Source organism: Gavialis gangeticus, unplaced genomic scaffold, assembly GCF_001723915.1.
Source record: "Gavialis gangeticus isolate Ggan-Ray unplaced genomic scaffold, GavGan_comp1, whole genome shotgun sequence".
Lineage (NCBI taxonomy): Eukaryota > Metazoa > Chordata > Crocodylia > Gavialidae > Gavialis > Gavialis gangeticus.
In genome coordinates, this window is record NW_017729033.1 from 86,900,626 (window position 1) to 86,927,092 (window position 26,467).

General features: G+C 41.3%; 1 protein-coding gene across 1 annotated transcript in view; it reads left to right on the plus strand.

Annotated features, from left to right (window-relative positions):
* The window catches only part of PPP3CA (protein phosphatase 3 catalytic subunit alpha), a 328,633-nt gene that overhangs the window by 290,384 nt on the left and 11,782 nt on the right, over positions 1–26,467 (plus strand). Inside the window, exons 9-10 of the mRNA XM_019525876.1 lie at positions 319–444; positions 3,561–3,635. Of these exons, the coding sequence (XP_019381421.1) occupies positions 319–444; positions 3,561–3,635 (201 nt within the window). The remainder of the gene's footprint in view (positions 1–318; positions 445–3,560; positions 3,636–26,467) is intronic.

The window sequence follows — 26,467 nt, forward strand, 5'->3', positions numbered from 1 at the left end:
ATGCGTGCGCACACACACACACACACACTGTTTCTGTGAAAAGGAATGCACTGTATAATACAGAACTTCACAAGATTCAAGACATTATTTATGTGGAAATGGAGCATATTCCAGAGCTCGTCACATGCTGTTTGAGAGGACCAGGACTGTCCAAGGGTAAGTGCCTACTCAGCTCCCAATCAAAAGTTACTCCTTCAGGCCAGTGGTAGAGGCCTGAGCTCTGGCATGGAAGGTTTTGACTACTGTTGTTATCTTTGACTCTAATCATCGTCATCATATGTACAGCTAATATCTTTTTCTTCCCTTCCTTGTTCTCAGCTGCAGTATTGAAATATGAGAACAATGTTATGAATATCAGACAGTTCAACTGCTCCCCTCATCCATACTGGCTTCCAAATTTCATGGATGTGTTTACCTGGTCTTTGCCATTTGTTGGAGAGAAAGGTAGGCAAAACTGCACCATTCATGGCTGCTACAATATTGAATGGGACAGGGGGCCACAGTAAGTCAGGCAGCATAGCCATAACACTTCAAGTGATGTGGGCTGTATGGCTGTACAAAAATAGCTTGGAGGTGGTCTAAGACAAGTTGTTGCTTTTGACAGTAATGGAAAGGCTAAATCAGGAATACTTCCTGATCAGACTATGGCATTGGCAGCCCCAGAGCCTTTATTCTTTAAGATTTACTGCTCTCTTCAGGACACAGTGATGACAACTGTGTTGGTGCTCTGGAAATAAATTTTATGCACCTTTCAGGTTGGAGGAAAAAAAAACTTGGGTTTATTTGAATATAACTGTTGATTTATGAACTCTTGAGGCATGTTGTGATATTGATTGGGGAACATCAAAGCAGACATTTGCTGCACGGCTGCCATATCGTTCTCCAGCTGACCTCCTGCTTGCTGATTCAGTTATGTGATACCCATTGGTCAGCAAATTCAGACTATGTCACACTGGTGTCTGCTTTGCTAAGTTACTTTTTCTAGAACTGGAGTGGAGGAGGGGAGGCTAGGGACTCACTTTTTAATTAAGCTGTCCCAGAACTAAAAAAAAAACCCTTTAGTTTTGTGTCATTCTATGCTGAAGGCATCTCTTACTGGACACTAGTGTTCCTGATGTTGCTTTGAAACCGCTGTAAGTGTTAAGTGCACAAGATACAAAATAATATATTGGCCTGTCCTATTAACCTAAACATAATGGCAGAGTATTTAAAACCCAACAAGTCAACCAGATTCAAACTAGAGAGGTACGAAACTAACTTTAATTCTTGCAATGTGATATAATTCCTTGTTGTAAATGCAATTTCTTGCAAAAACTATAATGAAACATTACTTAGAATAATAGAATTCTGTTAATAAGCAATTAAAAATATACCCAGCTTTGACTTTGACCTGCAGTCCTGATCACCTCTGTTTTCTGTTAATCTTTTGTACTTTAAACAGTCACTTCTTGAGTGGCTGATTGAAATGAAGCTGATAGCAAAGAGAAGTTCCGGGCCACTGGTGACATGACATATACATATGATATACTATGTCTGGCAAGGCATAGTCTTTTCCTGTGCATGTTCCCACTGATGGCGGAAGTTCTGATATCTGTTCAATGCATTTTTTAGGATTTCTAAAAAAGAAAAAAAATCATTTGTTAATCCATAATATGGCCAGTCCAAATTTTTAAGCCAGTCCTATGGTTTGATTCATTTTTCAGATTGTTATAAACTTTGTCCCAGAAAACTTCCATAAACCCTAAAGGCATATTATCCTGGGGCTGGAGTGTGAAACATGTAAGAGAGATTTGTAATGACAGTCTTAAAAACAACATTGTTCCTTTTCATATCATACCCCATGGTCAAGCTCCTCATAAAACTGACTTTAATTGTTAAAGGACAAATACAGAAAGAATCTGTATTTAGTTTTATTTTCTATTTACTAGATTTATATACCTCTATCAAAAACAGCCTCCATAAATCATAAAGAGTTAAAACGTAGTAAAATAAAATCATATTTAATAGAACAAATTTCCCAGACAGTGTTCCAAACAAACTTGCCACACAGATGGTATTTGCAAAAGATTTCCTTCAGCATACCTCAGGCATCATGGTAGAAAATAAGGGAGAAAGTAGTCCCTTAGGTATGTATGGCCCAAATCATAGTATTCAGTATTTTTCCTTCCTCTAGCAAAGTAAAGCTCTTGGATTTATGTAGGGTTTATGCTCTACACCATTTTTTTTAATAGATTTTTTTCCCCTCAAAGGGCAGTCAAGGTAGGAAGCTGTAAATTACACAGTGCTAATGGCACTGGTTGTCAACGTGGAAGTCTTTCCATTAATATTTCAAGTGGAACAAAAATATTAAATCCCTAACTAATTTAGGAACAAAATAATTGCCCCCCTTAATATGCCCATGCAATCATGGCTGTCACAGAAGAAGATATTAATATTGACCTCATTTGTGAAATTAAACCTTCAACCTTTGTAGCTAGTGCAACTCTAGGTACTCCTGGTAACACCTTTAATGATGCTTATTCCATGTAGAAGTAGTGGAGTTTTTCACTTATTTATCTGCTAATGACTTCACATTTTACCTTATAACTTTGGCTTTTGAATTCTGAATCCCATCTCCTTGGGTACGTGTTTATTTTTAGTTTGGTGGGAAGGAGGGTTGGTTTTGGGGGTGTTTGGGTGATTTTTGCATTGTGCACTTTTCAATGCTGACTTTTTTTTAAAAAGGCTAGGAGCAGTTTAGAAATAGCTTGAGGCAGACTGCTCAGAGTACCACAGAAAAATGAAAGAAGTTAAACATATTGTTCTTTCACCAATAATATAACTTTTACTGTTACAGTAAGTCCTGACCTTAACGGGACATTGTCAATTTACATTAATCTCACAAAATTACGTTTGGTAAAAATAAATTTTACAAAAATGTATTATTAGTAGAAATATTTTCATTATTTATTTTATTATTATTATCAGAGTATTTATTTATTGAGTCATCAAGGTCTGGAACTGAAGAGCTGCAACATTGTGTCTAGGGAAGGGAAAAGAGAGAAGTCAATTTTACTATTTCTGTTTTTCAAGCTGAGTGAAAGAAAACACCCAACTACACAAAATGGAAAAAGGAAAGTCTGATTTTTATCATTTTCATTACGCTGTAATCTAGATTCCTGCATTCTAGATCATTTTCATTATGCTGTAATCTAGATTCCTGTTCTTAGCGATTCAGAGAGTATGAAGCAGTGCGTGAAATGGTAGAAAGACATACAATGAGAATATGTGAGAGAGCCATGTGCTAGAGGCACTACTTAATTTTTCTTATATTATAGACATTTTATTGTTGCAGTGTCCCTTTAATTTTTTTAACCTATAAACCATGCGTACAGATACTTATTAACCACATACAATCCTTGGACTGAAGCTTATATTACTACAACTATAAGGTCCAAATTGTTTTAAAAATGGGTGTTATTTATGTACTGAATGTTCATTAAACTACTACAGTTACAGCCTACTCTCAGATTGATCAGGAAAACCCAGTGTTCATGTTTCTCATCTGTTTTTGTCCCTAGTGACAGAGATGCTGGTAAATGTGCTGAACATCTGTTCAGATGATGAATTAGGAACAGAGGAAGATGGTTTTGATGGTAAGAGCCTTCTGCCTTCAATTGAGATTTGTTTGTCTTGAAAACTACTTGTTTGTCTCATTTATTAACCATAGGGATGATTTTCTGGTTTGCCAGATCATGTATAAATGCTGTCATGCTGCTGAAAACAACAAGTGTGCTAGACTTCAGTAGGCTTTTGCTTAATGCATGGTTTGGAATGAATTAATGAAATTGTGTCCCCTCCTTCCCTAAAATAAACCCCAAAATAAAAGGTTTTAAAGAAGGAAAATAATAATTCAACTCCTTTCATGAAAACCGCGTTTTGTTGAATTATTATTGCTGAAGACCTATAATACCATTGATTTTTTTTGGAACAGAACTTCCCAATGGTTCCAACGGGAGTTTGTGCACAGTCATTGGAATAACCTGGCCTAGAGTGATTGTCTGCTCATCTTTGGTAATGCTAGACACTGTAGATTTGGGGAAAAATACTTCTTTATGTACTTCATTAATTAGAAAGGCAAGGTTTTCTTAGGGTGATATCTTTCACTGGACCAACTATGCAGTTGGGATAGAGTTAGGCAAACTTGCAAATGCAAGATATTTTTCCTTTGAGGGAGAATGTCTTGCATTTGAAAGACATTCCTAACTCTTGGCTTGAGAGTCATGGTTTACAAACTCAGATGTAAAAGGGGTCATTGCTGCTGCGTTCATTCTGCAAATAGAAGAAAGTCTATGTAGTGCTTCATAGGCTATATGATGAGTGATCTCATATCCCACTCACTTCATTGGGAGTGGGCCCTGAGAAGGATGAATTAATTTATTCCATTATATAATGTTTCCTTATATAGAACTACTGAATACCATAATAAAAGAATAAGTTGTATTATCTTTATAATCCTGTAGAAAGTTCCATGTCAGAAAAACACGCTCACTCAATAAAAAGTACTTTCACTTCTTTTTTCTTTGTCACTAATACTTCATTGGTTCTTGATCTCTTTAAAGGTGGGGATTGTGCATAAGGGGTAAAGGTGGGAAAGGATGATTGAAATAAATCAGCATAGTGTGAAAATATATTACTCTAGAACAGAGATGTCAAACTGGTTTAGATCCCCAAGCCAGGTCTGGATTATGGGGCTCCTTGGGAGCCAGACTTTATACAGTGGGACAGCTGGTGTTGCATAACACGGCCCACATTTGGCCCTCATCACTGATATGTATTCCCAACAGGGCTCTGTATCCCAGGTTTCTGGCCCTTTTAAGAGCCCCACAGGCTAGATGTCCATATGTTTGGCACCCCTGGTCTCCAACATGAGCTAAAAGGCATCTATTAATGGATTTGTGGGAAAGAGCAAAAAAGAGGAGGTTAAGAATCTGAGATGGATAATTAACAGTGGCTAATTAAAATTGTATCTTTTTCTCTTTATGAAAAGAGAACTTGCTTTTGGGGTATTGGCCATGTGCATCTGAAGTGCTCCAAATCCTGAAGCACTTAAAATCCATCATGCTTCAGATGCGTGTTCCCCTGACTCCTTCCCCTACCCTAGAGTGCTTCAAAATGCCAGCAAAGACACGTGGCAGCACCACTCTCCATCTGGAAGTCTGGAAAGCAGGAATCCTGTATGACTGGACCTCCAGCCTCTGGAGGTCTTCCAGGACAGCTGAGTGCAAAGGAGATTGCTCATTGGCTGTCTTCCTTACCCTGATGCCCTGTGCAGGCAGATGGGATGGATTACCATGGGATACCACAGGCCCTCTACAGTGTGCAGACATTTCACAAAAATCTTTAAAGTTTGTCTTGGAGGATTTTTTTAAAGCATTTTGGCCACTTTTAAAGTACTTTTTTGACTATTCATGTCTGAACCCTCACTGTTTGGAACACTTCAAAGGCACTTGGAATGCTTCAGACAGGACTTCTGCCAATGATCTAGACTGGTGGTGTTCAACCGACTGCCCGTGGGTCAGATGTGGTGCTCAAAGCCTGTGTGAATGTCCTATCACCAGGATGGGTTCACTGACATATTAGTGTGGCTCCTCTTGGAACTCTTCATGCACAGTGAGCTCTCTGAGCTTACCAGCATGTCAGCACAGGCTCTGGCCACCCCCTGGACTCCAGAGCTATGTGAAAGTGATAGTTCTAGCTAGAGCCCACACTCCCATGTTGGTGAGCTAAGCTCGCCAACATGTGCCACACAGCCATAGTGCAGGTGGGGAGTGGGTACCCACCCCTCATCCCTCTCCTGGCGCTCAGTCCATTTCTGTTTTAAGGTTTGTCACACTTATGAAAAAGATTGAGTGCCTGTGGCCTAAACTTCCACAGAATTACAGCTTCAAATGGGAAGCTTATGATGCAGGGTTTCCTATCCTTCTGAAATTTGGAACCATTGGAAGTTCATCATATAGAATAGCAACAGAATTAGGACCTTAATAATCATCTTGAGGATTAGAGAGAGAAACTGTATCCCTTTAAATGTGTATGCAGTGAGGAAAAAGCTACCGGTTTGACTATTTTGCCTGATTTTTGCTCATGAAATTTAAATAGCTAGCTACTGTGTCATTAAAGCAGTATGTGAAATAGTAAGAAAACATACGAGTGAAGAATATTTGCCAAATTGAATAAAGTAACAAGAGCTATGTACTTATAGGCACCAGCTAAGGAAAGCACTTACATGTATACCAAAGTCCCACTGGCTTCAGTGCCAAGATCAAAGTGCTCTAATTTCTTTAAATTAATGGTAAAACTCACATTAACTTTAATAATGAAAGCAGATATAAACCAGTGTTGAGCATTTTTGAGTATTCTATCCTACGTGCTTGAATGTGGCCATACAAACTTACTCTCAGAATTAGTCCAAGATGATGGTTACAAATGAAGAAATATCAAAAGCTTTACAATGCAACTACTTTTGTGACCTAGAATTCTGTCATGCTTTATAAAATAAATTCACTCTAGCTGTAAGAATGACACACACTTACTGACTTTCCTTCATATTACTTAGCATTTGAGACCAAGTAACAGCATGAGGCAGCTGTTTAGTAGGGAGAAAAATCATGGCATATTTCAAAATTGAAGCTATTTCACAGCAGTCATGGGTGTTTATCAAGGAAAGCAAGCTGAAAGACTTTTGGCTTGCTGTATTATTTTCTACTTTGCTATTAAAATTTTTCAGATGCAAAGCAATTAAATAATTCCCAGATCTATAAGATTTTACACTTGTTGAATAAGACTACTGAGAAATTTTTTTCCTGAGTATCAGAGACCATAATATTCTTCTTGCCCCACTAAGTGGTGCTGGAAATATTCTCAACCAGAAGATCTAGCTGGGACTAGGACCCAGGTTGTCTCATGTCACTTTAAATAGATTATCTGTTTAATTTGACAAAATCTATGCTGATCCTGCAAGCTGTTCCACCTGGCTGGACTGCTGTGCCCTGTTAAAGCCCCTCTGAAGGCAGGGAGCTTTACATGGTGCTAGGAAGTTTGCCTGCATGGAACAAGTTGCAGGTTAAGGGCCTAAGTGTGAATTCTTGTTTTTTGCTTTTAATTAGGGGCAGATGTCATTTATGATTACATAGTGCATTCTGAATCGAATTACTGCATTGCGAATCTTTAAAACTGAAATAGATAGTTTTTTTCACTAAGAAAGGCTTCACCCTGTCACCTAATGGAAAATGTAAAGTGTAGTATGCTTTTATATATGTCCTTGGTGTAAATGGATGATTATTTTAGGATGCCTCTACATATGCAGGTAAAGATGCAATGGGATCTAATGCACAATCTAAACAATTGTGCCTCCTGCCATACCATACATGCATGGACAAGATTATGGCATCATGTATTAGAGCCCATCATGTCTTATGGCTAGTACAGGGGAAGCCTGATCCTGGGCACCCTCTGCACCAGCAAGAAGCAGGCTGCTATGGCTGGCAGCCTCCTCAGTTGAGGGGTGCCCCATGCATCCCCAAGGCTGGGAGCTCATAGCTGCTGCAATCCCCATAGCTTGGCAGTATGTGAAACCCCTGGAGCTGGGGGTTTCATGCACCCTCCACGCTATGGAAGTGTAGGCACACCCTGTGGCTGCCAGGACCCCAGTTGGGTCCCAGCTCCGGGAAGCATGCTGCGGAGGTCCAGCCTCTCTCCTCTCCAGTAGGATTCCTACTACACGTTGAAATTAAAGCTCGACAGCAACCAGTTCTAAAGTTAGTACATGTTTTCAAGGTCTGTCTTTATAGCTGGCCAGAGCTTTTTATGGTTAGGTAGTTACTTTGCACATGCAGCTGGTGTCAAGGTAATTGCGCAATTAACCTGTTAATGACACAAGACCAGTGACATGTAGAGCAGGGTCCTAGTCCCTTGTGACTCCATGCTGTAGGGGCTGTATATTATTTCTATTATAACATGTCTGAATTTTTCCTACTTATCATTTTCTTAATGAAGGCTGCTTGCAGACGTTTGTGGTGGGGAGGAAGGGAAACGCGCTTTACCAGAAGCAGCAGCATGTTAATTGGACCGCACTCCACAGTGTCTGTAAAGATTGGGCACTTCGATGTGGCTTTTGGTGCTTTTAGCTAAAGCTGATTCAAGCATCTATTAGAAAAAAGGGTCAAAAAGCCCCACTAAAGCATCCAGTCTTTACAGACATCAGGTGATCTGTGTCTAAATAAGTTGCTGTCTCTTCTGGGCAGGAGTAGGCTGAACATGGAAACACACTGTGTTTAAAGTGCTGTTTCTTTTTTCTCAATGTCTGGAAGCTGCCCTAGTGTCCAGCCTATAAAAAGAGACTCAACTCTTGAACAGAAATGCTTGATTTTTTAAAACAACAGGTGCATTTTGTTTTATGGAATAGTTTGTTTGATGTTTTAGATTTTTTTGGTACCCTCCATATTTTTAGTTGGTGATTTCAGTCCTTTCCCTTCTGATATATAAAAGCTCTGTCCCTGGTTCTCACATATACCAAGTGAGAACCATAGAGGCTTTGCATGGTGTTTCACTGCATTTCTTTGTTGACTTTCATTATTGGAGCCAAAATTTACTGAAGAGCACTGAAGAGGAGAAAGGAGAACAGTACATAATAATATGTAAACTCATCATCCACTGCTTCTCCTTTCCTTTCTCATTTCCCTCACATTAATCCCTTCTAAAATTAAAATAACGATATCACTGCTTGACTGCATGGTGGTTTTGTGAACCAATTTTTCAACTGGGTTGGGCATGTTCCAGTCAGTCACCAGCATGATGTGAGATGGCATGCATTAAATGTCACTTGCTTAAGGAGCTATTTATCCTGTCCTGATCCTCATTCACTATAGGCAGCTTCCATTTATGGTGAGTAGGAAAAGTTTTAAATAACTTTTGTCATCCCCCTTAACCCTTGTTTCCATTCATGAGTTGTACTGGCTTTTTTTATTTCATATGCTTTCAAAAGAGAGATAAATTTAACATCTATTTAAATATATATTACAGCTTATTTAAATGATTCCTTCTTGTCTCCTCCTTTCCTTCCTCCATCCTTTCCTTCCTCTCTCCATCCCATGCTTGCTATGGTAGTTGCTATATATTCTGTTCCAGCAAAAGGTGTCTTGGGTGAGTGCTAGCTATGGCTTACACCTCATACATATTGCCTAGCAACAGGAGCTACAGATACCTCTAACTAACTAGCATACATCCAGAATGCTATTGTATTAAAATTAGCTGTGTTTGTGGCCTAACGTGTTTGATGAAAAACTAAGTTACTAATTGGAAGGGTGCAATAATATAGTAGACAACCTGACATAAATGTAGTGCTTGCTTTGTATGTAGCACTGTCATGATGTTTCTTAATTACCTGGCTTAATTTTCATATCACATAGTGCCTTCAACATTGAAGTTCAGATATAAAGCCCTGCCACTGAAAAGCTGCAATCATAATTTTAAATGCTGCATTTATGCATCAGTTGGGAACCCTGAGGCTTAGTAAATAAAGCAGTGTGCTTCAAAACTAAACTGAGTTGTTAAGTAAAATGTGTTTTGGTGATCAAAATCCCATTCCACTGTGGATGGTAATCTATGAAACATTGCCACAGTTCATTCTTTAACACCATTAGTAATCTTTATTAGGGGCAAGCTAAGATGTGACCTAACTCAGAGACTGAATTATCTTTAGTAGAGGCTACTCCCTTAGGTCACAGCTAAAACTGGCATTGGTAAGATGGTTTGCATTAACAGACACACAAATAGTCATCTCATCTTCAAATTTCAGGCTCAGTTTAGGCACCTGTGGATCCTGAGGCCCTACATTTTCTCATTTGGCTCCCTCACAATCCCAATTAGGTGCCAAAGTCCCAAGTCTCCTCTACATTACCTGGCAAGAGTTAGATGCTGGGAATGTGATACAGCAAACTGAGAAGAGGACTGCCTGAGCCAGCCAAGAGGAAATATTTAAAATGAGAGGTGTGTCAAGTCCTGCTTCTCTCCTAAACATGGGCCCCAACCTGCAGCCCTGATTTGGACACCTATGTAAGATTTAGATTCACAGCCTCAAAAATCCTCCTTTAGTTAGGCACAAATTGACCTTTCAGATGACGCCGAGCAACACTCTGGATTCATAATGAGCCTGATTAATTTCAGACCATTTTTTCTAATTTATCAAGTGAAATTCCATAAGGATAAGTGCAAAGACCTGCACTTGGGACAGAGCAATTCCATGGACAAATACAGGCTTGGGAAGACAGGCTAGGGTGAAGTACAGTAGAGGAGGACCTTGAGATTATAGTACACCATAAACTGAATATAAGTCAACAGTGTGCTCTGGTTGCAAAAACAGCTATTGATGTACAGGGATGTCACTCAAGGGGTGGAATTTTCTGCTCTGTTCACTACTGATGAAACCTCATCTGGAGCAGTGTGTCCAGTTTTGGCACTGTACTTCAAGAAAGATGTGGGCAAATTGGAAAGGGACCAGCAGAGAGCAACTAAAATTATTAGAGAGATAAGAAACATGACACAGAACAAATCATTGAAAGAACTGGTATTATTTAGTCTTGAGAAAGCCAAGGGGGAATTTGATAACAGTCTGCAAATATGTTGAAGGTTAGTTATAAGGAGACAGGTGAGAACTATTTTCTTTGGCTGCAGGGCGCACGACAAAAAATAACAATCTTAAATTGCAACGTGGGCAAATTAGGTTGTTTATTAGGAAGAATTTTCAACTAATGAGGGTAGTTAAGCATTGGAACAGAATACCTAGAAAAGTTTCTGGAATCTCAATTCTTGGAAGTTTTTAAGAGCAGGTTAGACGTATAGTTGTCTGGGATATTTTAGACAAGAATGATTCTATCTTGAGTAGTGGATTTAACTTCATAATCTTTTGAAGTTCCTTCCAGCTCTTGTGTTCTATGAATCTATGATTCACTTGCTCTTTTCTTTCAAAATATGGCCACAGGAAAAGGGGAAAAAAAGGAGCAAATAGGTAGTAGTGTTGCCCACATTTTAACTAATAGTCTAGTAGTGATAGCAGCCACCCAGGAAGTGGGAGACTTGGGTTCTGTTTCCTTCAGACTCCCCAGAGCTATTTCTCCTACCACCAGCCTAACCTCCAGGCAACTCTATGCTCCAGAGTGCTTGGGATATGTGTACTGTCCATCCCTTCCTGTTGGAGCTATGTCATTGTGCAACAAAAAATGCAAGAATGTTTCATAGTTTCGTGGTTGTTAGAGTCAGAAGGGACCTGAGCAGATCATCAAGTCCAACCCCCTGCCATGGCAGGAAAGAGTACTGGGGTCAAACAACCCCGGCAAGGTGTTCACTAGTCTCCTTTTAAAGACCCTCAGGGTAGGAGCCAGCACCACTTGTCTTGGAAGTTGGTTCCAGATCCTAGCTGCCCTGACAGTGAAGTAGCGCCTCCTGATGTCTAGCCTGAATCTACCCTCTGTTCCTCCCTTCTAGTGTGCCCACCTCCCCCCACATCTTAGTGTTGTCTGCAAATTTGAACAGGGTGCTTTTTACCCCCTCATCCAAGTCGCTGCTGAAGATGTTGAACAGTGCAGGCCTGAGCACCGAGCCCTGGAGGACCCCACTGCCCACATCCCTCCAGGTCAAATAGGACCCATCCATCGCCGCTCTCTAGGTGCGACCCCCCCCCCCGAGCCAATTAGTGACCCAATTGACTGTGTAGGTGTTGACGCCACAGTCCCCATGTTATTCAATCACTCTTTAATGTAAAATGCATTCTTCCACTTGGAACCCAGGACATAGTTTCATAGGGCAGTGGGGTTCCTCAGGGCTCGGTCCTTGGGCCCGCACTGTTCAACATCTTCATCAGTGACTAGGACGAGGGGGTAAAAAGCACCCTGTTCAAATTTGCTGATGATACTAAGATATGGGGGGATGTGGGCACACTAGAAGGAAGGAATAGGCTACAATCGGACCTAGACACAGGGGTGGGTGGATGAGAATAGGATGGGATTCAACACTGACAAGTGCAAGATGATGCACCTGGGGGAGGAAGAACCAGCACCATACCTACAGGCTGGGGAACTCCCTTCTCATCAGTGCAGAGGCAGAAAAGGATCTTGGAATCATCATTGACTCCAGGATGAACATGGGCTGGCAGTGCAGGGATGCAGTCAGGAAGGCCAACCGTACCTTGTCATGCATCTACAGATGCATCTCAAGCAGGTGATCCTCCCCCTCTATGTGACACTGGTCAGGCCGCAGTTGGAGTACTGCATCCAGTTCTGGGCGTCGCACTTCAAGAAGGATGTGGACAACATGGAGAGGGTCCAGAGGAGGGCCACTCACATAATCAGGGGGCAGCAGGGCAGGCCCTAAGAGGAGACGCTATGGAACCTGAACCTATTCAGCCTCCACAAGAGAAGGCTGAGGGGGGATCTAGTGGCCTGTTACAAACTAGTCAGAGGGGACCAGCAGGCATTGGGGGAGTCCCTGTTCCCCCAAGCACTACCAGGAGTGACTAGAAATAAAGGTCACAAGCTGACAGAGGGTAGATTCAGACTAGACATCAGGAGACACTACTTCACGGTCAGGGCGGCTAGGATCTGGAACCAACTTCCAAGCGAAGTGGTGCTGGCTCCTACCTTGGGGATCTTTTAAGACAAGGCTTGACTATCACCTTGCTGGGGTCGTTTGACCCGAGTACTCTTTCCTGCCATGGCAGGGGGTCAGAGCTGATGATCTGCTCAGGTCCCTTCCGACCCTACTAACTATGAAACCCCTTGAAGGAAAGAGAGGTAAACAGCCCTGAATTAGCTTCCACTTACCTTGGGATGGTAGCAGATACACGAAACGTTACAGTGGCAGAGTTGATACATAAATCCCCTCCTGCCCCTTATCTCCATGCAATTTGTACACCTGTCCTTATCTTATGAGGACTCTGACAGAAATATGCCTGAAGGCTGCACATATTGTGCATTACAAGAACAATTTTTCATTAAGAATTGGTGATTATTTCTTAATTTGCTCTTCTTCTAATTTGCTCACACCATAATATTTGCTTGGATTTGCTTCTAAATCTCAAGATCTAAATCACATTTGCAGAATGTGAACGATAAACTGCTTGTTGTTTGAATTTGGTAGCAATAACAATACCCCTCAATCTGCTCATTCTGGGAGCTGCACGCACTCCTATACAATAATAATGTTGATAGAAGCAACACAAGCACATCTTCCATGAGGATCATGCCCTCATAAGAGATTATCAGCTTTGTTTTCACCCTCCTTTTTTGGGACTAATCTGCAGTGAACTTTTAAGACTTTATGGACTTCTTTTCCTTTTTAATAAATATATTATGCATCGCTGATTCAGATTGGAGGTGTTAGCTCTCAAAACTTGGAAAAGAAAAAGGTCCCAGCAGAATCTGTATTAAAAAAAAAAAAACAGGGGAGGACTTTTAGTTTATGTGGGTTTCCCAGAAGTAGCACTTCCAACCTATGTGGCCTGATAAGAATGCAAAATCAGTTGCTGCACTATAGAATATAATGAGAGACTCCTGCATGTCATGAGTGCCAGGCTCAAGACCCTGATCTTCTACCTGCAGTTTAATATACTGAACAACCTACTAACATGGCTTTCAGCTGAACAACTCTTCTTTTCTTCTTCTAGCTCTCAAATGTGTTCTTCTCCTTTTGGATGTTTCCCACCTAATTTGTTTCTTTTCTGTTTTTCAGACTATACTTAAACATTGCTTTTCCATTGATGTTGTCAAATGTTCTTTATTTCTTTTTCTTTTTTTTTTCTTCATTCTCCAAACTTCACTGATCTGTTTCTTTTCCCCCTTGGACTTTCATAAGAAGAACCTATTTATGCACAGAAGAAAGGTATTAAATAAGTTAGAAGGGCTTAAGTTTAATTAATTTGCTTCTGTATAATTTACTTAGTGATAATTACAATTACTAACTATTGGGATTTCCTGTACCGTCAAGAAGGATTTTATTTTGGGGTTTCTTTATTCAGCTTTACAGTCCATTTACATTTGTTTAGTCCTGTGTACACAGAATTTTGTCAGACTGTACCACCTGTACTGCTTGCCCTGCTTCTAAATCTCAAGATCTAAATTGCATTTGCAGAATGTGAAGTACGTATAAGGTACATATGCAGATTGCTAAATGCAGTAAATCTGGCCATATAACTGCTTGATTTTAATATGAACATTTTTTTTCAAATAAAACCCCCTGAATTTAAGACTCTGTGGACTAACTTTAACTTGCAGTCCCTTCTGAATTCCTTGTCTGCAAATGCTGTAATAAATTATATTTTCTTGGCAGGCATGTCAAAAGAAAAAGCAAATTAGAAGGAGATATACTAGGGAAGATTCAAAATGGGTAAAAATCCCCTCTCCACAGATGGCCAGTTCAATGCACCACTTACCTTACCTTAAGCATGAGTTTAGGTCCAGCTAAAGTAATCAGCAGGTTATGGAATGGCCTTCTGTACCAGGGTAAATTTTGAACTCGTAATGTCAGTATTCACACTAGGAACCTGCGAACCTTCCTGTTGCATAATTAGGGATAAGTCGTAAGATACCATTACTGTATGTCCAATCAAAGCTAACAAAGCAATCTCACATTGTGAATATCAGCTACACATGACACATGAGCTGTGATTAGGCAACAAGCATAAAAATGATTTTAAGAAATTATTTAGCAATTTTAACTAGCATAAATATAGAAAAAAACTTTTGGAAACATATAGAGGTAGAAAATGTTTTAAAACAAAGTACTCATGAGCAAATAGACTGCCATTCATAAAAGATGCATTAGAATCAGAGACTTTTCAGAAATGGATTTTTTTTTAATAATATTTTGTGTGCAAATTATTCAAGTGACTTTATTTTATTGCATATTGAGTCTATTGCTTTGTATGGTTAAGTACATTTTATGTTTATTTTATGTTTGTAAATGGAAGTACTTCACTCCATTTTACTCCACTAACAGATTTATATTTCCAGCTGTTCTTTTTAGTTTAAGTGTTGTTTTGTAAATTGAACTTTGAAAAGTGATTGAAAAAGAAAAGTCGTAAGTGTTAAATGTACCTGTAAGATCAAATAGATAGAACAGTGTGGGTTTGTAGCACAAAAGAAAAGGGATACTGGGAGCTGACAGAGGACTAAAGACAAATAGAAAGTAGGTGGAGGGTGTTACTTTGAGGGGGGGTGGGGAGGAGAGAATAAAAGCTATGTCTTCCTGTCTTGAGAATTCAGTTCTAGTTTTAAAAGACTTAGATTTATGTTGTAGTTCAACTAAGAATTGGCCCTGCATTTCCCGAAGAACAGAAAGCAAGGGCTGCTATGATTTTTTTTTAATTCTTTTTTGTGAAGCTGTTTCTAATATTAGGTGGGTGCAGTTTTGTGATTATCTTTCCATCTACACCTTTTCTCTTGTTTATAACTATTCTAAACATTTTTCTTTTATTTTGCTTTTAAAAATACTGACATGATTTCAGGACTGGTCAGATGGGTGCTTTTTATAATTAAAAATAATTAGAAACAATAGGTGACATTTTAATAAATGCCTCAATACAGTATGAGGCAAACTTCACATTTTTTCCTAAGCACAGAAAATAAGTGACAAGGAAATGCAAAGCATGTGAACAAGTATATGCTCTTGTCACAACTTCTAATGTTCCCTGAATATTAATCATGTTGCTTACATGCTTGCTAAATACTGGTGTGCAGCACTAAATTCTTTCAGCAGCTGTGTTGTCAAATCACCCTGGCTTGCATTTTACTTGAGAAATTTGCAGCATTATTAAATGAGGAAGGTATCTGAGCTGTGTAACTTAGTGACTGCATTGCCATCAGCTGAAATGTGTAGACTTTCACAAACTGTGTGAATTATCTACCTTCAGGTTGTTCAGAGTGCCCAGCAAATCTTCTTTATAGTTTTATCAAAATTCTCCAGTCCTCCACAGGATTCTTAAACTACACAGAGAAATCTCATTCTGGGTTTGTTCAGCTGAAGCCACTGTATGTACTCAAGTCAGATGCACTTGTTAGAGACATGGTAGGGTGTAAATTGTGATGCTTTTCTCTTTATTGCACCCCATAATCTTACCTCTCTACAGGTACTTCTCTATATTACTTTCTCATACTTTACCCATGTGTATTTTTGTTCCCCTGGACACCAGGCAACTATTGGTTTTTTCAGCTTTTCAGGTATTTTGACTTTTATGACTAAAGCATTCAAAGGCATTTTCTTAATTTAATGTGAATTGAAGAAATGGAATTTTCATTTAATTTTCTTCTTGAATTGTAGAGCTTCAAAGAACAGCCTTTGATTTTATGTAGTATTTCTCTCTCTGTACTCTGACCTTGGACTGCTGAGATTTTGGTTTATGTGAAAGCTGTGTAACTCTCAGCATGTCCACATTTTCTTTCATTCAGCACCCTTTGGGAGTGCATTGCTATGATGATGTGGGTTATTATGCTTTTGATTATTATTTGAAGAGCTGTTACTTTTAAAATGTAGCATTTCATTGTAGAGGTAATATTTTCTGATGAAAAGAATATTACAGAGGAATTATTGTTTGCCTGATCCAAATGTTTTTTTCTTGGAAGTATATGCAGTATCTGTACTTGGTGGAGATATAGCTATTTCAAGTACAAAACTTTCATGATTCACTGCCAAAAAAAAAACTTGTACAGAGTTCACATTGACCACAATGCATTGTACCATTCCAGGCTGTTGAATTTGGCCTTACTTGTACTTCTGACATACTGCCACACACAACCTTAACTTGGCCTGTAGATAATGCTCAGCAAGGTTATGTGAAGGTAAGATATCAAAAACAATGCCAGATCTGGAACTATATTTCCTGGTCTTCAGAGGCTTAAACTCCTCCCTACTCCAGTGGCAGGGGAGGGAGCATGGTGAGAGCTGGCTAGTCTGGCCCCTACCATCTGCCTGTCTTGCCAGCAGCTGGGGCTGCGGGGCTGAGCCCAACTGGTCTGCGAGTGCTGCTGAGTGTGGAGGCAGAGGTGGCAGCCTGGGCTGGGCTGCCGGGTCCAGGTCCTTTCGAGTGGGCTGCAGCTCAGGCTGGGGCTGCAGGGATGGCACGGCTCCCTGTGCCCAAGCTGGTGGGGCTCTCACGGAGCCTCAGTTGGCTGGGAAAGGCCCAATGGGGCTGGCCCATGGGGGCGTGCAGAACAGCCTGAAAGTGGCTGGTGCTGGAGACTGAGCTCCCTGAGCTCGATTGAAGCAGCAGGGCTGAAGAAAGTCTCCCCCACTCCTGCCACAAGCAGTGCTGCGTGGTGCAGCAGGAGCAGGGACTGCAGCTGAATGTGTCAGGAGAAAAACAGCCCTCCTGGGCCCAGCAATTTCTGCCCCGCATGTGGAGCTCCAGCTTCAGCTCCCAGATGCCTTCTGTCCAGACACTTTCCACCTTACAAGGTGTCCCGGAGCTGGAGCCGGAGCTCCACATGCTGGGCAGAAGCCACGGAGATGAAGCTGCCTGTCACTCCCCCAACCCAGAGAGGCATGGCCGCGGCAGTAGCAGTTGGAGGCAAGGGAGGCAGCGAACAGCCCCAAGCCCCAGCCAACACACAGCTGGTTGTGTGGCTGCACCCCTGGTTGCTGCACAGGACAGGGGGTGTGGTGGTAGCTGCTAGGCACAGGGCCCACCGAGCTGGCCTGGGAAGCCTAGTCCCCAGCCAGGCCCTGCCTGTGCTGCCAGGCTGGGCTGTTACACAGCCACTGTGGGCTGGGGAGGGCCCTGCCTTCACAGGCTAGCCCCGCAGGGACCTTCCCAACCAGCTGGGGCTCCTTGACAGATCCACCCAGCTTGGGTATAGGAAGTTGTGCATCCCCCACAGCCCCAGCCCAAGCTGCAGCCTGCTGGGAAGGATCCAACCCTGGTGGCCCAGTCTGGGCTGGCCCCTCTGCCTCCTCCCTCAGCAGCACCTCAGGCTGGCTGGGTGCAGCCCCAGCCACATCCCTAGGCAGATAGCAGGACCATTCTGACCACCTTTGACCAGGCCCCCCAACACCCGAGCAAGGGCAGGGGGCAAGCCGGGCAGACCCCACCTGGGGTCCCATGATCCTCCCCTTCCCCCCCCCCGAGATGGGAGTTTAATCCCCAGCCCCTGCCCCGCTTTGCCTGATGCACTTCCCTGGCCCATCTCGGGCCTTGGAGACAAGCCTGGCAAGGGCTGCTTTAAATCCCTCCACAATCATATTTAGCAGCTGCAGGACCCTGGCCACACCCCCTAAGTCAGCTTCCCTGCAGCCTTGTGGCTGCTGCAAAGGGAAGGGAGGGCTGCTCTAGCGCCCCCAGCTTCTAGCATGTGCCTGCATTTCCAGAATTAAATGTGAATTTCTGTTCACTTGCAAATCAGTTCAATCTTTGCAGGTTGGACTAACCTGCAAAGATTCAATCAAATCAGGCTCCAGCTTTCTGAATGTCTGTCTCTAGCCCCTAAGCCCAAGTACATTTTAGAGCAAATACAATGTTAAATCCCTATCTCCAAAAAGTACTGATATCTGAGCTACTTCTTCACCAGATCATGCCAAATATGAATTATGCAGCAAACCCTAACTCCACAATGGTAACAGTTACATTTACATGCATTTTACTGCACCTTGAAAATTAGAAGCAGCTCATTTTCTGGGACTGTCTTAGGACCCTATGGGACCTCTCAGCCTCAAAATTTCACCACCAATTCTAACCAAGTCTTAATGAAGTATGGTCATTTTCAAATTTTCTGAGTGTATATGTGGTTCTCATGAGCACTTTGTAATACTGTCTTTTAAAGAACAAGCTGTACTCTGTGGGACAAAGTTTCCAGAGGAACCCCTTTGCAGGCGGAAGCATGACACAGGAGAGAATATTAATGTACAAAAGCAAACAGGCTTGAAATTTGCCAGGGGCAGGTTTCAAATGTACATTTCTTGGGTATTGTTCAGGGTCAGTGACTATAGCGTATTATCTTCAGCTTTCTAGTAACTTTGATCTCAGGGCAGCTGTATGCACTTCTATTCATATGCTGTAGATCTGAGGAAGACAAATCACCCTCTGTAATACACCACCTCATTTTATGCCAGTTTGTAGAGCTAACTTGAATCCCCTAATGACTCTAATAGCATTGCTTCCTCAAAGGAACAGCAGGAGCTGGGCATTAGTTGAAATGAAATCAGTTTGATATGGATCAGTAGAGTAGTTTGAACCACAGGTGTGCGCAAGAAGTTATAATAAAACAAAATTTTACAGTAACATTTTATTAGGAGTATTGTATCTCAGGAATCCTTTGTTCAGAATATCTCAAGTGACTGCTAGCCCTATCCTGGCCCTAAACTGTAGTGGTGCTGAGCAAATTCATGGAATCCATAGGACAGAAAATTCATAGAACCAGCCCAGCCTCCTTCCTTTTTAGCTCATGCTGTGTCTGATCACGTGGCTCCTTGCCACAGCAGTATACTTCAAAAGGGTAACCAACTTGTCTGCTCCTCACAACCTGTTACTTCAAAATAGAGATTTACCAAGTCAGTTTTATTTCCAAAGGAATTTTGGGGCTTGGACCCACAAGAGGTTTACACCAATGTAACCACAAGGCAGACAAAGTCATGCATTGCTTTAATTTACTAGAATCTGGCATAGAATTATCCCAGAGAGAGCAATAGCAAGCGGGTCCTCTCTGACTGGCCTCAAGGTTGAGAGGCAGTGAAAGCTACTGTAGTGTCTTCAAGAGGACTGGACGGTTGGGAGTAGGGACATTCTGAGCCTGTTGTGACTAAAGGAAAATGCAGACCATCTTCCAAACCTTTCTCCAGCCCCTCCAGAAATGTGGGGTGCTCAGGATCTCCTTCCCTATACTTGCCGGCAAAGCCGAGTGTTGCCAACTGGAACCTGGAGAATTCTCTTTTTTGTGCTGGAAGTTGCGGGCATGTTAAGCTTAAGCAGAAAACACCTGATGGAATCTGCTGTGGTATCCGTTGTTTGTTTGTACTTCTCCAAAAGCACGGTAGGCACCTCTCAGATTAGTTAGACAAGAGTCTTGCTCCAAATAGCTTCCTGTAATTAGGCTTAATGTAATGAAAAGGACGAGAGCAGATTAAAGGGAGACAGTTTGTAGTTGGACATGGCAATAATACAGAGTCCCTAATGCTTTTATTCATTACATGTCTTGATTATAATTTAATGAGATTTTTATTCTGAGACATTCTTCTTCCCACTCTGCTTTTTACATGTATGCTCCATGTCTTGGTCTTATTTCCACCTTTGCATCTCTTTCTCTCTAATCATGCATGATGTGCGTTTCAGTATGTTTTACCTCCCCTGGATTTTTCTCTTAACTATGACACCTTTCATCTTATTTTTCACCTGTCTGATTTATGACCTATTCTTCCTCTGCTGCTTCACAGTTCTACAGTTTGATAGCCCTTTGTGCCTTCTGTCTGTCTCTCTTTTTGCCTCTCTGTAATTAGCTTGACAACAGCTATGTATTTGGACTGAGGTGCCACTTGGTGATTACAGTTAAGATCAGGGTTTCTTTGCACTACAGTCTGTAACAACATATGCTGAAAGAGCGCCTTCCTCATTCAAAGCAAGAAAGCAAATAAGTTCATGCTTACCTTAAGTTGCATGCGTTTAAATTTAAACAATAATGTTTTTGTGTTGTCAGATGGGGAAGCTGTTCTTTAACTGGGGCCTAACTAGACAAACAGAAAGAAAGCATTGTTATAACCACTCTACAAATAGGCTACAATGGGCTTCATTTTTAAAAGATATTTAGGTACCCTGAAATGGAGTTTGGTGCTCAAGAGTGATAAAGGACTCTCCATGCCTAACAGCCATGAATTTTACTACGAGTTTGGGACCCTATTTTTAATAGTATTTAGGTTTTACATTGTCTAGGTTCACAAAACGTAAGTCAGTTAGAATCCTATTTCCAAAATTAGTTTAGCAACTTCAATAGAAGTCTCTTAGGCTTTCCAGTGCTGAGTGGAGTAAAGTTTAAAGGACTGTCCTACCTCATTATGCACCTATATATCCTGATAGATTACAGCTACAATTTAGAAAGATAATGTAGAACATTAAACTTGTAGAAATGTTTAATGTAGAACATTAAACTTGTAGAAATAGTAGCAGCCTCAAGTGACCATCTAGTGTAACCCCCTGCTCTGCAGGATAACTGTCGGGACCTTCAAACCTATTCTTAAAACCACTCCATAAGGGAGATACCACACCTGTGTTCCATTACTTGACAACCGTAGTTGACTTGCTTGACAATTATAGTTAGAAAGGTTTTATTCCCCTGCCCCTCCATCTAACCTAAATTATCTCCTTCAAATTAAAACAGGGAGTACTTAGGCCCTGGCCCCTGAGCCAGATCCAGTTGATGGAGCCATGCCATCCAGCCCATGGGGCTCCCCTGTGGGGCTCAGGAAATTTGTCAGCAGGGGAGCAATGGCAGTTAACACTGCTACCCCTCCTCTGCTGCCATATTTCCAAGCCCCATGCAACAGGATTGGGCCTGGGCCAGGCCAGGACATTGCCACACAGCTGAATCAGGCCCTAGTCATGCCTGCCCTACATATCAGATCAGGCCCTGGTCACACCTGCTCCTCCTGCTGTGTTGGGCCAACCAGCCAGTTCTGGTCCTCAGACAGGCTTGTCACCGCCCATCTGGCCCACAGGATAAAAAACTTGGGCACCATTGAATTCAACTGATATCTTCTTATCTTTCGTGGACATGGGGAACAGTTGATAAATTTAACAATCCTTTATAATACTGGACGATTGTTATCATATCTCTCTTTGCTTTCTCTTGTCTAAACTAACCAACCCCTGCTCCTTCAACCTTTCCACCAGTCCTGTCTTCTGGATTTCTCATAATTTTTGTTGTTCTTCTGGAGTCTCTCCAACTTGTGTTTTTGTTAAACTCAAAACAAGAGGCCTCACCAGTGCTGACTAGAAAAGAATAATTATCATCAAGTGTCTTCCATACCATATTCCTGTAAATGTATCCCCAGAATGAGATTTGGTTTGGTTTGTTTTTTTGCAATGGAATCATATTGTTGACTTGTTCAGTTTGTGGCTCATTATAATCCTTTTATTCAATAGTCCTAGGCACCCAGTTAGTTCCCATTATGTATGCATGTGTGCATTTGATTTTTTTCCTACTGAAGTGCAGCATTTTACCATTTATTGAGATTTATTTTGTTGATTTCAGACCAATTTTATTGTGCTTCCAATTTATCAAGGCAGACAAGGTTCACTTTTGAATTCTAATCCTGCTCTCCAAAGTTCTCACACTGTGGCATCATCCAAAAATTGTATAAGGACATGTAAAGCATCTAGGTCATTAATGAAAATAATCAGTCTAACTGGATGCGGGAAGAAGCCCTATTGAACCTTACTTGAAATGCCCTCCTAGTTTGATGGAATACCATTTATTCCATCAAACTCCCCCGAGTGTACATTTTCAACCAGTTTGTGTACTCACCGTTCTTCTTCAGCAATCCCTAGCAGTCAAGGATGATTGTCTACATAATTGTCCTATCTATGGGTCCGAATATTGCTGATGAGGCTGATCCAGGATCAACAGACTCTGTTGCAACTCAGGCACATGTTTCTGTGTGGGGTGGGTGGCTCCAGATTCTTGATTTGGCTCATGACACACCTTTTCCTCTGCTCCCACTTTTCTATTCCTATGGTCATCGTAAGATTTCAAAATACAAGATCCTTGCATTAGACTCTTCCTCCATTTGGAGCAATCCTGGGTGATAGTCTCCCATGAGCTGATGTTAATGTTACATTTTGTCAAGCTGGCTTGAGGTCATCCTTGAAGTACTTTCCCTGCTCTCCTCTTGAGGATACTTATTTTGGCTGGCATTTCTGTTTCTTGCTAAAATTGTAGACAGTATCTGCTCATGATTAGCCTTTTTTGAAGCAAAGACAACAGTGAATATTTAATCCTTCCCTGTGTCATTTGTTATACATTTTTCCCCTGATTAATTACTGGACATATATTTTCTTGGTCTTTCTCTTGCTTCTAATGTAATTGCATACATTTTTATTGTTGCCTTTTTTGTCCCTTGCACAATGTACCCAGTTTGCATTTTTAAGATTTTGATGGTGGTTTTACAGGCTTATACAATTCCTTATTCTTCTCTTGCTCCTTTTTTTTCTCTTTTTTACCCACCCTTCATCATGTATCCTTATTTCTATTTTTGTTTAATTCCTGTTTAATTTTCAGGCCATTAAAGAGATGATATAGCCCTGTTAGTCTCTTATCTTCTTTTCAGGTTGGGATTGTTTGCCTTTGTGGTTTTTAATATAGCCTCTTTCAGTAGCTGCCAGCTTTTCTACTCTCCTTTTTCTCCTTAGATTTTCTTGCAAGGAGGCCTTACCTACCAATTTGCTGAGGTTGTTGAGGACTGCTTTTCTGAAGTCCATTGTCCATGTTCTATTCTTCTTAATCCTTTATTGTAGCATTCCAAACTTATATCATTTCATAGACAAACAAGGTTCTTTGGGTAAATCTGATATCTTTTATTAGACCAACTAAAATAGTTGGAAAAATTCTTCTTTGCAAGCTTTTGGGTACAAACACCCTTCTTCAGGCTGAGGAAACATCTGCAGTTGTTCTGTGCTCTTCCTGTATAGGGTAGACTAGAATAGAAGTCAGAAGCCAGCATGCAAGAATGCCAGTTAATTAAAATGCAAGTTAAGGCAATCAGTGGGTAAGAAACAGATGGTTCGTAGGGAAGGGAAACGTAGACCTGGTGATAAGATGTAGCTGATAACTAATAGAGAGGCTATCTGGGGTATCAGATGCTATGTGCCATAAGGCCAATGTCTATATTTAGTCCATTATTTTTTGTATTCAGTTGGCTGATGAAGTGAAGTTCATAGGCTCGTCTGTGAAAGGTATTTTGTAAATTCCTTTTGAGAATGTGAGGTATATTACATGAGAAATATTGATGGTTCTGTTATGAGGTATAGTTATTATGGGGGTGGTGAAGAATTTTTTCAACTATTTTAGTTGTCTAATCAAAAATATCGGATTTACCCAAAGAACATTGTCTGCCTATGAAATGATACAAGTTTGGAATTCTACAGAAAAGGATTAAGAAAAATAGATGCATATCTCTACTACCTCCACAATAACTACACCCCACAACATAACCATCAACATTCCTGAGTCTTACATCTGCACCTCCAGAAATGTAATATATCTCATCCAGTGCACTAAATGCCCTAATGAAAAATAGGTAAGAGAAACCAAACAACAAACAACTGCGTACCAAGATAAAGGCACACTGAAAATCTATCAGAAACAAGAATGCCCTATTACCTGTGGGGACACATTTCTCACAAGACAACCACTCTGTCCAATCTCTCAGTTCTAACCCTCAAAGGGAATTTACAAAACACCTTTTGCAGACGAGTCTATGAACTTCCCTTCATCAACCTACTGGATACAAAGCATCATGGACTAAATATAGACATTGGATTTATGGCACATTATAACCTGCCTGACATCTGATACCTCAGATATAGCCTCTCTTCTGTTTACTAGCTATATCGTATCACCAAGATTACATTCCCTTCCCCCCCCCCCAACCTGTTTCTCACTCATTGACCCCCTTAATTTGCATTTTCACTGACTGGCAGTCTTGCATACTGGTCTCTGGCTTCTGTTCTAGTCAACCCATTCATGAAGAGCACAGAACAACTGCAGATGCTTCCTCAGCCTGAAGAAGGGTGTTTGTACCTGAAAGCTTGCAAAGAAGAATTTTTCCAACTATTTTAGTTGTTCTAATAAAAGTTACCGGATTTACCCAAAGACCCTTGTCTGCCTATGCCCTTAGAGCAACACAGCTACAAGCAGTACCCCTGAAACATGGAAGATTTCATATCATAATCACTTTCAGCCAAATTGCCTTCCACCTTCAGATTCTCAGCAAATTCTTTCCTGTTAATCGTAATCAAATTTAAGATGGCCACCCTTCTAATAACTTTCTTGACCTTGTGAAACGAAAACTTTCCACAACACATTCCAGTAACTTGTTGTTGGTCTGTGTTCTGCTATATTGCTATCGGGTCCTGTTCTTTACGTGTTTCTATTAGATGCTCCACAAACGCCTCCTATCATGGGATTGTCTTAATTCTTTCCCCTTTTTATCTTTACTCGGAGACAAGTCTGCCTCTCACTTCCATCTTCCTGATATTAAGAATAGTACCTTTCCCCTTTTTCCTTTCTATATCAACATCCCAGTCCTACAGTTTATCCCATCAAGTCTTTGTAATGCCAGTCAACTTGCAGTTTGTGCATTAAGACTTCAAGATTTTTCCTGTTTATTCCCCATAGTCTTGCCATTTTGTATAGATGTAGTTCAACAGCAGTCCTATTATTTTCCTTTTGTTTCTTAAAAGTCTATCTCTGTTTCCCATTTCACCCACAGCCCTTGCACCAGGTCACTACTTTTATTTTACTGACTCGTTTTCGAGAGCCAGTCCCACAAACCTAATTTAAGCCCTGATTTTGAACATCAGGTGCTCCAAGGTGAGGGAGGGGCACTTCAATTAGAACAGCTTCTGGAAAGCTGCTCTAATTAAAACACCACAGCATCACATGTATTCAGTGTTCCTTGTTTCCAAATGTCCATGGGGGTGCTTTAACTAAAGTTCATTTGACAAGTTTTAGTTAAAGCACCCTTGCCACCATTTTGAAATGCAGGACACTGAATATACATGATGGTGAGGCATGCTGGAGCGTTCTAATTAAAATAATCCAACAAACTCAATTAATTGACTCTGCTGCAACAAGTTCTAAATAGAATGTGTTGGAGCACAAACATAGGCACCCTCGGTGTCCTAGAACAGGGGTTCCCAAAGATTTTATGCCGTGGCCTGACAAACCACGGTCCAGCAGTCACAGCTGACCGCAGCCAGAATTTCTGGCCAGCAGACAGGTAAGGATACCCCCACCCACCAAACCCTGCGCTGCCACAGGCCCTGCAGAAAGAGCCACAGCCTCTCTGCCCAGCTCAAGGGGGCCACGGTTTGCTGGTCTGTGGCCACTTCCTGTCTGGCAGCCAACTACGCTGTGGGCCGGCACCAGGCTGCAGCCCAGGGATTGAAAACCCCCTTGTCCTAGAATGTTTAGGTTTTTTTCCCCTCTTCTTTATCGAATAGGCCCCTGGCACTTAAGATGTGATTAACCAGTTAATCATGTCACAAGTAGTTTCATAGTTTAATAGTTTCTAGGGTTGGAAGGGACCTGAGCAGATCATCTAGTCCAACCCCCTGCCATGGCAGGAAGAGCACTGGGGTCAAATGACCCCAATAAGATGGTCATCCAACCTCCTCTTAAAAACCCCCAGGGTGGGAGCCTGCACCACCTCACATGGAAGCTGGTTCCAGACCCTAGCC